Genomic DNA, 11,979 nt, shown 5'->3' with positions numbered 1-11,979 from the left:
TTTGGAGCCTGTCCTGGAACTAGCTCTGTAGACCAGGCTGGTCTCGAACTCACAGAGATCCGCCTGCCTCTGCCTCCCGAGTGCTGGGATTTCTCCCTCTTCAGTGAGCTTCCCCAAGCTCCAAGGGAAAGGGCCCAATTGAGACTTCCATTCGGGAGCTTTGTGTTTGCCCCCCATCAGCTGCTGGTGGAAAGCTTCTTTAATGATGATTTGGCTAGGCACAGATTTATGAGTATATAAGAATAGCATTAGCAATCATTTTGTTGATTTTTTTCTATCATAAATCTTTGGGCATCCAGCTTCCTATTCCTATTCATCCAGGCTGTATTGAGCATGGGCCCCATTAGTGATGTGGACCTCAAATTAGATTAGTCATTGGATGAAGATTCTAAAAGGTTCTGTTCCAGTGTCTTACTCCATCATTCAGGTGGGATAGATGAAAGGTGAAGGGTCTGTGGCTGGGTTGCCCGAGTTCCACCTCTGGAAGTCTTGCCTATATACATAGGATACCTGGTTCATACTCTGAATCCTCCTCTACTAGGAGTCTTCCCTGGAATCACCTTCTTATAATCCTGAAAGTTTCTAAAGGACTCTGTTTCCACATCACCCAACCAAATGATCTCCAATTTCAGTCATTTCTCTGATGTGCTCTCAATCTACTATTACCACCTCTCACCTGACCCCTCCTGTCATTATTACCACTCACCCTTGTAGTCGATGGATGCTTGTCTATTTCTAGCTGGCCAGATCCAAAATAACCTAACAGAAACTGTATTAGTTATAATACTGTTTGGCCTATTAGCTTATGCATATTTCTAGATAGCTCTTATATCTTAAGTTAACCCATTTCTATTAATCTGTGTATCACCATGTGGTCGTGGTCTATTGGCATCTGGCATCTGTTTCTTGTGGTGACTACATGGCTTCTCCCTGACTCTGCCTACTCTCCCTCTCTATCTTTCCCAGCCTGTCTATATTATAAATAATAGGCTGAAATCAGTTTTATATTATCCAATGGCAATAAAACATAATCATAGCATACAGAGGGGAATCCCACATCACCTCCCCTTTTCTGTCTAAATAAAAAGAAGCCATGTAGCTGCCACAGGAGACAGACATACTGGAACCTTGTCATGGTAAAGTATAAAATAATAGAAATGGGTTAATTTAAGATGTAAGTGCTAGCTAGAAATATGCTTAAGCATTGGCCAAACAGTATTGCAAATAACAGTTTTTGTGTGATTATTTCAGATCAGGGTAGCTGGGAATAAATAAGCAGCCTCCACCAACACATCCCAGTCTACTTGCAAAATTGATTCTATTTTCCCTTCCCATGGAAGTCCACTAATCCCCACTAGAGTCCCTTGTTAATTAGCCTTTCTGTGTCTGTGGATTGTAGCATGATTAGAATTGACTCAACAGCTAATATCTATTTATAAGTGACTACATGACATGTTTGTCTTTCTAAGTCTGGATTACCTCCCTCAGGATGATTATTTTCTAGTTCCATGCATTTTCCTTCAAATTTCATGATGTCATTTTTTAAAACAGGTAAGTAATATTCCAATGTGTAAATGTTCTGCATCTTCTTTACCCATTCTTCGGTTGAGAGACATCTAGGCTGTTTGTAGTTTCTGTCTGTTAAGAATAAAGCTGCTTCTGTTTTTAGAGCTTTTGTGTGTACTGTTAAGTTACTAGTATGAGATTTCGCCCATTTCTTTTTGCAGCCACTTAATGCTATATAATTTCTTCTTACTACTACTTTCATTGTGTCCCGTAAGTTTGGGGTATGTTGTACACTTATTTTCATTGACTCAAGGAAGCCTTTAATTTCTTTTTTTTTTTCTGCTTGGCCCAGTAAGTAGTCATTCAGTAGAGAGTTGTTCAGTTTCCATGAGTTTATAGGATTTATCTTATTTCTGTTGTTGTTGAAATCCAGCTTTATTCCATGGTGATTTGATAGGGAAGCTGGAGTTATTTCAACTTTCTTGTATCTGTTGAGACTTCCTTGGTGACTGAATATGTGATCAACTTTAGAGAAAATTCTATGAAGTGCTGAGAAGGTTTATTATTTGTGTTTGGGTGAAATTTTCTGTAGGTATCTGTTACATCTATTTGGTTCATAAATATCTTTAAGTGCCAGTATGTCTCTGTTTATCCCTTGTCTGAATGACCTCTCTTTTGGTTAGAATAGGATATTGAAGTCTCCCACTATCAATGTGTGATAGCCAATGTGTAATTTTAACTTTAGTAGTGTTTCTTTTACAAACATTGGTTGCCCTTGCATTTAGGGCATAGATGCTGATAATTGAAAGATCATCTTGGTGGATTTTTCCTTTGGAGGAGTATAAAGTGTCATTTCTCACCTATCTTGATTAACTTTGCTTTGAAGCCTATTTTTCTAGATATTTTAATGGCTATACCAGCTTGTTTCTTAGGTTTGTTTGCTTAAAAAAATCTTTCCCAGCCCTTTACTAAGGTAATATCTACCTTTGATGTTGAGTTATGTTTCTTGCATACAATAGAGGGTGGATCATTCTGTTAGTCTGTGTTTTTTATTGAGGGGTTGAGTCTGTTGATAATGAGAGCTATCAAAGACAAATGACCATTAGGTTGTTGATGATGGTGGTGGTCATGGTATGCGTGTGTTTCCCTTCTTTTGGTTTTGTTTATGTGAGGTGATTTATTTCCTGTGCTTTCATGGGTGTAGTTAATCTTCTTGGGTTGGAGTTTTCCTTCTAGTACCTTCTGCAGAGCTGGATTTGTGGTTAAATATTGTTTAAAGGTGACTCCATTCTGTTTTCTCCTTCTATGGTGATTTAAACTTTTGCTGAGTAAAGTAGTCTTGGCTGGAATCTGTTGTCTCTGAGTCTACAATACATCTCTCCAACCCTTCTGGCTTTTGGAGTCTCCATTGAAAAGTAAGGTATAATTCTAATAAGTCTGCCTTTATATGTTACTTTACTTGCTCTTTTATCCTTCTAGCTTTTAACATTCTTTCTTTGTTCTGTATGTTTAATGTTTTGATTATTATGTGGTGAGGCAACTTTCTTTTCTGGTCCAACTTATTTGGTGTTCTGTAAAGTTCTTTTACACATTTCCTTTTTTAGGTTGGCAAATTTTCTTCTATGATTTTGTTGAAAATATTTTCTGAGCCTTTGAGCTGGGAATCTTTTTTTTTTTCCATTCCCATTATTCTTAAGTTTGGTCCTTTCATAGTATTCCAGAATTCCTGGATGTTTTGTGTCAGGGATTTTTTTTTTTTAAAGAATTACTATGCTCTTTAACCAATGTATCTATTTTTTTTTCTATCAGATTTAGAACACCTGGGATTCTCTCTTCTATTTCTTTTGTTCCATTGGTGATGCTTGCATCTGAAGTTCCTGTTTACTTACCTAACAAGAACCTTGGGGTCCAGCCCCAAGACTCTCTTCAGGTTCAGAATGGATGCAACAGCACATAAAAGGACTTTACCTGAGGGCAAACTCTTTCTCACGTGCTTTTCTGAATTAGCCTCTTTACTGTTCTGCCATTCTCCAAAATTTCCAGATTATATACACACACAGTCAGCAATTCTCTGACAATATCAAGGTTATAAGGCTTGAATTTTTCATGGTCATAAACCAGAAAAGAGCTGCACAAAGCAGTAACTGTTAGTTTATGGCTCTAGGGAGTCATACCTTGTAAAATGTCCCAGTAAGTCTAAGAGGCAAAAGGGTCAATTATGAGCTTCAAATACTAAGAAAGGAAAAGGAGAGCTTGTGAGCTACACTACATTCCTAAGCGTGACTAGTTAAGCTGGAAGTTTGTAATCAATAAATGTAAAACAGGGGAAAATGCAGTAATGCTGTCTCTCTCCCAGTTCTCTCTCAGTTGGGCAGAACAGTAGCTGTGGGAACAGCATCAGGCAGGGTAGCCATGGCAACTGGCGTAAACTTCAGAAATAGAAGTGTGGCGCCCAATCCACGTTAGCATTTTTGGCAAATATTAGCTGGCTAAAGGGGGCCTCTTAGATCTAAGAATTACATCTTTTGCCCTAAGTAGTTAGAACAAAAGGGGCTCTATAGGTATATAGCACAAAATCCAGAGCCTGACACTTTCCAGCTGCCCCAGCCAATTGGCCGGTTTTGTTCCCACAACACCTGTGTGAAAAGGATTAACATTTTCTGGAGTGGGTCAAGTGATCAACAACTTTTTCCTGTTATCTCTCAGGGTTAAAACACAAACAATTTCCTAAACTAAAATCTTGTATCAATAAACCAAAGTGAAAGTAAGCATAGAGCTAATAGCCTGTTAAGGTCAGAGTGGAGTTAACTGGGGTTGTACTTCCTTATATCAGTTGAGGGTGAATCCAGGGCATTTGGCTCTTATCTGTTAGGGCTAGAAATCAGCAGACTCAGAGATGCCATAATTTCATCCTAAGGCCTATATGTGAAGGTCCCATTATGATCTTTTTTAAAGACTCTTCTCTTGCCCAAATGTCCTGTCATAAAAGATGATTGTCGGGAGCTGGATTCTAAGTTTATATCAGGGAATGGAGCAGAGATTTGACTATGAGAACAAAGGAGATGACTGTGTGGCTTATGTTCACACCAGGGTCCCACAGTGTGAGGAAAAATCACCCAATACACCAGAACATGGGAGAAATTGTGCCTAATATACTGAGTTCTTTTTTTTTTTTGTTTTTTTGGTTTTTTTTTTTGTTTTTTTTGTGGAACAGCTGGATCAAATGATAGTTTTATTTCTAACTACTTTTTCCATTCAAAAATTTACACTTCCTCCTCTCCTCCCATTCCCCTCCCGCTCCCCCACTCCCCCTCCTCCCTCTCCCTCCCTCCTTAAGAGAGGGCAGGGAACCCTGCCCTGTGGGAAGTCCAAGGCCCTCCCCCCTCCATCCAGGCCTAGGAAGCTTTGCATCCAAATAAACTAGGGTCCCAAAAAGCCAGTACATGCAGTAGAAACAAGTCCCAGTGCCTTTATCAATGGCTTCTCTCTCAGTCAGACCCCATTGTCAGCCACATTCAGAGAGTCCGGTTTGATCGCATGCTCATTCAGTCCCAGTCCAGCTGCATTTGGTAAGCTCCCATTAGAACAGGCACACTGTCTCAGTGGGGTGAGGTTTTGGAATGGTCCCACTGTAGAGGGGAGTGCGATGGCTTCACACGGGATCAACAGCAAGAACAGCTGCTATTCCAGAGGCTGTATTCTCAAGGCCTTGTGTCTGAGCTTGTCTCCATCAGAATGCATTTCTGGTGGGCTGGCCTTCTAAAGTGTCAGCCGAAATTTCACTGCATAATCCTGCAGACCACAACACTTACCTATTTTTTCACTTTAAGAACTCCCTCTGTTTGTGTTTTCTTTATTTTTTCTATTTCCATCTTGGGTCATTTTCTTTAACTGTTTCCTCCACCCCAGGCTTTCCTTAAGGGACTTACTCCTTTCCTTTAAATTTTGATTTTCTTTTCTTTTTTTTGATTTTCTTAAGGGATTTATTTCCCCTAAGGACCCCAATCATCTTCATAAATTTGCTTTTAACATCATTTTTCTGAGCTTCTGCTACATTGAAATATTTGAGACTTGCTGTATTAGGATAGCCAGCCTCTGGTGATATATTTCCTTGGCTGTTTTTTTCTTATTTCTTATACCGACAGCTGGGCATCTAGGTTTGGGTAATTATGGGTCTAAGTGATGATTTTGAAGTTCTTCTTTGTTGAATGGGTGTTTTATTGCTTGGTTTCAGTTTACTCTCTTGTCTTCTGCTCAGTGTGACCTGTGGTTGAGATGGGGGGTGTCTCTGCCTGAGTTGGGGACTGGACTTTCTGTCAGCTGGAATGGTGTCTGGTAGAGAAGAGAGTCTTTGCCCAGTTGGTGGCTGAAGCGTGGTGAAATCAAGGGGGGGGGGGTGTAGGTTGGGGATGGGCTTGGGTGGGGCACTGGGAGCCAATTCAGAGATTTGAAAATTCTGAGAATTACGCTCATTTAATGTTTCTCCTGAAACAACTAATATTGATTATTATGCACAATTGCATGGTCAGCCCGGCCAACCTGATTTTTAAAACTGGGAAAGAACTTGGCATAATGTAGACAATCAATATAAATTGTGGAGATGCCATTAGTAGGTTGAGGATATCAACAAACATGAAAGACTCCAAAAGCTCCTGGGAATTCTGATTATAACCCTCTCATTCATAAAGATGATTTTGCCACTAGTTTACTTTTTTATTAAACTGCTCTGATTCTACTTCTAAGTCATTCCTTTTTAATACTTTACTTTCTAAAATTTTAGGTGATTTATAAAGAATAGTATAAAATTAGAAAATCAACACAGGAAAGATGAAGATAGGAAAAGGAAAGAGACTGTTAAGTGTGAAGCTCATTATCTTTGATCAGATCCAGTCCATTTACTAGAGACAGGCTATGAACTTGACGCTCAGCTTTATAAACAGGGAGGAGTTCTAGTTAAGCAAGTTGGATGGTGTTTGACATACACTAAGTGAGTTATACATTCCATACAGTGAGACTCTTGTATTGGGATGTTTGAAGATATCACCAGGTAGTTCTAATGCATATCCTGTTGTGAAGTCCAGCAGGAATGCTGAGGTTGGGAAAACCAGAGCATGATTAGGAGACTTCCTAGGTTTTTGAGCTTATCTGTTCTTGCACAAAGAATTGATAGTATCAGTCTTTGACCTCAAATATCATCAATGATAGTCCCTTGTAGAATCGAGAGAAAACACTTGTCATTCAATAGTGAACGTAGGGTATTAATAGAGGGAAAAGAAAGAAAAGGAAATGAAAGAGTGTGGCCATAGATATGATTCCATTTCCTTATAGTTTTCTGATTCTTGCATAGCCAGTTGTGTTACTAACTTCCAGAAGCAACTTAAAAATTGATATAGAACTTTAGACCCAAGGGATAAAGATTTATCAAATGCCTTTGTGATACAGCACAGAATTTGTGAGACAATTTTAGGAGAACATTGGATACAACATTCAAGCAAAGTTATCTTGATGGTCTTGACACTCTCTTGTTTCAGATTTCTTGCCATTCATGAAGAGCCTCTCCTGCAATCCAATTTACATGCTTTTCATCCTTATAAGTGTGCTCCAGTTCAACGCATTTATCAATTCATTTACCTTCATGCCTAAATACCTGGAACAGCAATATGGAAAATCGACTGCAGAGATAGTCTTTCTCATAGGTATGAAGTCTCATGATTTCTTCAGCAGCACATCTCCCTCCCACAAGGACATGACAAGCAGTCAGATAATGCAACTAGGAGGCTACAACGAAATTGAAATCTGTTAGGTTATTCTTGCAAATGTCTTCTCTCTAGTCTCCAGGCAAATTAAGAAAAGATAGGGAAAGGAAGAGGCCAGAAATATCCTCTCTCTCTCCAATCAGAATGGAAATCATCATTGTTAGGGAAAACTTGGGGGATGCTCATATCATTCAATTTTCAAGAGACAATATGTTAATTCAAAGAGGAATACAGAATTAGCTCTCAGGATTCTGTGTATTACTCCCAGATTTTACTTCTGGACTTCAATTCTTGCCTTCCACATTATTACTAATTTAACCACTTGATCCCATGGTGGTCTGTGGATTCTGTGCAGCCACACTCCCCTAAACCAGGGATCCTACCCAACTTTGGATTTTCCTGTTTTTTTTTTCTCCTGATAACTGTTGATCATGGACTGATGGTATCCAGAATTCTGTGGAAATCCAAATCCCAGTCCTTACCTTCAGATGGATAAAATTAAATGTAGTCGTACATGACTGCAAACAATGTTCTAAATTCTTCCAACTCTGGGTATGATGTTGTATGAATGCAACCTAACTGGGATTTCCTCCTCTCTTTTCTTTTGTTCCTTTGATTTTTTATTTGGGGAAGGAACATTAGAGAGGAAGAATAATAGACACCACCAACAATGCATGAAATGCTCTGCACTTGGTAATCAGGGACTTATCAGTCACCTGCTAAATCACCCTGGGCTGAGTCAAATTCCCAAGACAGAGTGGAAAGAAATACATGAAATATCTATTATCATATACATGTGTGTGATACTTATATATATAATCTGCTGCAATGATTTAATAAATGGCAATAGTCTCTTTTAAAGTGACATTATAGGACATTTGAAAATCTCCTTTTATTTAATATATAAGCCTGTAGGGGTTAGGATCACTGAATATTATAGCTAAATAGTTTCTTAAGTAAGATGTGTTAGGCAGATTGATAACACTTATTTTTATGCTGTCTTTTAAAAATACTATTTTACTCATGTCTATAGGTCTTTATAATTTACCTCCAATATGTGTCGGATATTTAATTGGTGGCTTGATTATGAAGAAGTTCAAGATTACTGTCAAGAAAGCTGCATACATAGCATTCTGCCTATCCCTGACTGAGTACCTTCTATCTTTCTTTAACTTCATGATGGCCTGTGATAACTTCCCAGTTGCCGGCTTAACCACCTCTTATGAAGGGTATGTATCTTCCTAATGAAGATCACCATATTTTTACAATGGCTAGTCCATTTTCATCAAGGATTGTGTATGACAAGATCAGTTTATTACAATAAGCAGTGGTCTAGGATTTCTTGTATTTTTCTTCCGCTGATAATTCCTATATTGGTCCACATAAGTTGCAAGTCTATAAAAGAGGTCTGGGGACCACCAGTGAGTCAGTTTATGATTCTATATGCATATACATGGTCACCATGGTGATAGTCTAGTCTGCTTTAAAGTGTAATAATGAAAAATAACCAAGAGCTTAGTAGCATAAATTATAGATATATTTTAAACTCCCATCAACAGATAGTTTTAAAAGTTGACTTTTCAGGGCAGCATGCCTTCACAGGTTTCTACAATGGGCTCAAATTTAGCACTATTGAGTCTAATACACAGTATATCAATTAATGAATATATATATATATATATATATATGTCACTGGTATACTCTGTAATCTTAGATTTTGTATTATAACGTTGTTAGTAATTGTATTATCTTCTTTGAATCTTTTTTAAAAGACAGGACTGTCTTTTTCACTTTGTACACGTAGAAATTAAAACTCAGAGGAAATTAGGGAGTTTATAGAAAATGGTTTTAACAACACCAAAGTAGAATTGTCTGTCTTGACTCGATCTCCAGTCACGCTGATTCTACGCTGTGTGTGAGTGACAGGATTTAGATTCAGCCTCTAGACTTCCACATTATCCTCTTTGAATCCCAGTGTAAGTGCTGGACACTGTATATCTCAGAGAAGCAAGTCTGGTTACTCCAACCACTCTGCTTTGGGGGTGAACACAGTATTTATATTGCAGATTTTGTTCAAGCCAGTCCTCTTTCAATATTTCCCATCATGCAGACCAATGAGAGATTACATATTTGTTTTTAGCTCTAACAGCACAGTACTTTCCTATAGGGTAGGCACTTAATGTTTGTTTCTGAAGCAACTGAGAAGCAGTTATGTGGCCACTGGAGCAGATAACTTGTGTGCCAAAAACATAGAACAGAGACCACAGATTGATATTCGGGTGATTGATTTCTCTTTCTGTTCTGGGGAGATGAAATGTTTCTCTTTCTGTTTCTCTCTGTCTGTCTCTGTCTCTCTGTCTCTCTGTGTCTGCTCTCTCTCTCTCTCTCTCTCTCTCTCTCTCTCTCTGTATGTGTGTGTGTGCGCGCACACACACACATGTACTTGTTGAGATAAAGAGAGAAGAGAAGAATATAAAGTGCTTGGGTACCTTTTCAGTATCCCTAACATTATCTTAACGTCATTTCAGAATTCAGCAGCCTTTGTATGAGGATCATAAGGTGCTTGTTGACTGCAACACAAGGTGTAGCTGCTTAAATAAAACATGGGATCCAGTGTGTGGAGACAACGGCCTATCGTACATGTCAGCCTGCCTTGCAGGCTGCGAAAAGTCTGTTGGAACAGGAATCAACATGGTAAACACTCTTTCAGTGTTCTGGGCTGATGTTTTGTGTGGTATATTAACATATGCTATTTAATTTTACATCTGCTGAAAAGCAAAAACTAGCCTATGCTTAGATTAATATATTTTATGAACAACTAAATTTCCTTCATATATTTATACCTGACCTTACGATTCCTAGATATTATGTAAAACCTTGACAGAATCTGAGAATTTTTTTTTTTAATTTAAAGGCAATCGAGACCATTATTCAAATGATTGGAGTTAAAATACCTTGGATAGGCTTAGCTGTTAAGAACACTTGCTGCTCGTTCAGTGGACCTGTTTGGTTCCCATCTGGGGCAGCTCCCAACTCCTGGCAATCTGACACTCTTTTCCTTTCCTCATGCATCACATGCACCTGCTTTAATACATACAGATAAAGAAGCATACATATAAATATAAAAAATAAAACTTTAAAATACTCTGGACAGAATCTGGCCTTTTGTAATAGGGTCTCATGAAGCCCATGTCAGTCTCAAACTAACTAGGTGGTTGAGGCAGGCAGAAAACTGATCTTTCCATATCATGAGCTTCTTTCATTCATTTATTGATTGCAGTTGTGTGTGTGTGTGTGTGTGTGTGTGTGTATGTGTGTGTATGTGTGTGCAGGCGCATGTGCATTTGGAGACCATTCACTTTGTGGTTTTGAGCCAGGCTCTCTCTGGCTTGGAATTTGCTGATTCTGTTAGGCTTCCTGGCAAGTGAGCCCCAGGGAGTCACCTGCTCCCTTCTTCAGAGCACCAGTGTTTGGGGCACTTCCTCTACACATGCATCCTTGGGGATCTGAACTCAGGTCCTCATGCTTGTGCAGGACTTTACACACTGTGCTGTCTCTGTAGTTACCCATCATTATAGTATAGCAGATAAGCAATTAATCATTTTTCTTGCCTTAAACATGTTATAATACTTACAGAGTTGGCTGATAATCAAAATGAAATATAAGCTTTGATTCTTAATTAGGCCCAGAAACAGAACAATTCAGAAACAATTGACCTTAATTTTTAATTAAAGTCTTTTTATTGGAACATGACTTTATTAGTAAGCACCTAACTACTCCATCAACCTTCTGAAACACATTTTGTTTTAGCATTTAGTATTAGGGTCAAAACAAAACAAAACAGTATTTATTTCCTTTTTAAAATTTTATGTGCAAGCTAGAATGTTGGCTTGGTGGGTAAAGGCATTTGCCACCAAACCTTACTATCAGAACTACATCCTGCATGCTAGAAGAGAATCTAGTCCCATAATTTATCCCCTGACTTTTTCATGTATGTCATGGCACACACTTGTTCACACATACACACACACACAATTCACATACACACATGTATACACTTACACCCACAAAAAACCAAACAAACATGAAAATAAATATAAAAATAAAACAAATGTGCATTCAGGACCACTGAATTTTTGCAAATTATTTCAAAAATTTAGAAAAATACCAACTTTTAAAATCTGCCTTTTTTATTTTATAATAAAATTCCAAAATACTAAAAAAGGGATGGGGATAAAGGGGTAAAAAAACCACGATGATATTTGTGCTCAAACTATGGTCTTCATTCAAACTAGATGAGTACTCTTCCTATGAGCTCTGTCTTTGGCCCCAACACTCTACATTTTGCTCTAATTGGCCTTGTCGAAAATACTGAAGGTGTATGTCCAATATTTCTCTTTCTTAAATAGGACACTTTTTTTTGACAGGTGTTTCAAAATTGCAGCTGCATTCAGTCTTCAGGAAATGCATCTGCTGTCCTTGGACTGTGTAACAAAAGCCCTGACTGTACTATCAAGCTGCAGTACTTCTTAATCGTGTCAGTATTTGGCTGTTTCATCTACTCACTATCAGCCATACCTGGGTATATGGTTCTTCTGAGGTAATAAGTAACTCTTTCATTTAGTGTCCTACTTTTCTTAGTAGTGTGTGCATATGCAAGTTTATGATCTCTCTCTCTCTCTCTCTCTCTCTCTCTCTCTCTCTCTCTCTCTCTCTC

General features: G+C 38.4%; 1 protein-coding gene across 2 annotated transcripts in view; it reads left to right on the top strand.

Annotated features, from left to right (window-relative positions):
- LOC101994812 (solute carrier organic anion transporter family member 1A5) overlaps positions 1–11,979 on the top strand; it is a 95,127-nt gene that overhangs the window by 66,927 nt on the left and 16,221 nt on the right. For both annotated transcript variants that reach the window (XM_013352811.2, XM_005364565.2), the window contains exons 10-13: positions 7,038–7,202; positions 8,296–8,491; positions 9,791–9,956; positions 11,690–11,862. In XM_013352811.2, coding sequence (XP_013208265.1) covers positions 7,038–7,202; positions 8,296–8,491; positions 9,791–9,956; positions 11,690–11,862 — 700 coding nt within the window. The remainder of the gene's footprint in view (positions 1–7,037; positions 7,203–8,295; positions 8,492–9,790; positions 9,957–11,689; positions 11,863–11,979) is intronic.

This window comes from Microtus ochrogaster (genome assembly GCF_000317375.1).
Source record: "Microtus ochrogaster isolate Prairie Vole_2 chromosome 14 unlocalized genomic scaffold, MicOch1.0 chr14_random_2, whole genome shotgun sequence".
Taxonomy (NCBI): Eukaryota; Metazoa; Chordata; class Mammalia; order Rodentia; family Cricetidae; genus Microtus; species Microtus ochrogaster.
This window is presented reverse-complemented; position numbering and strand designations above follow the sequence as displayed.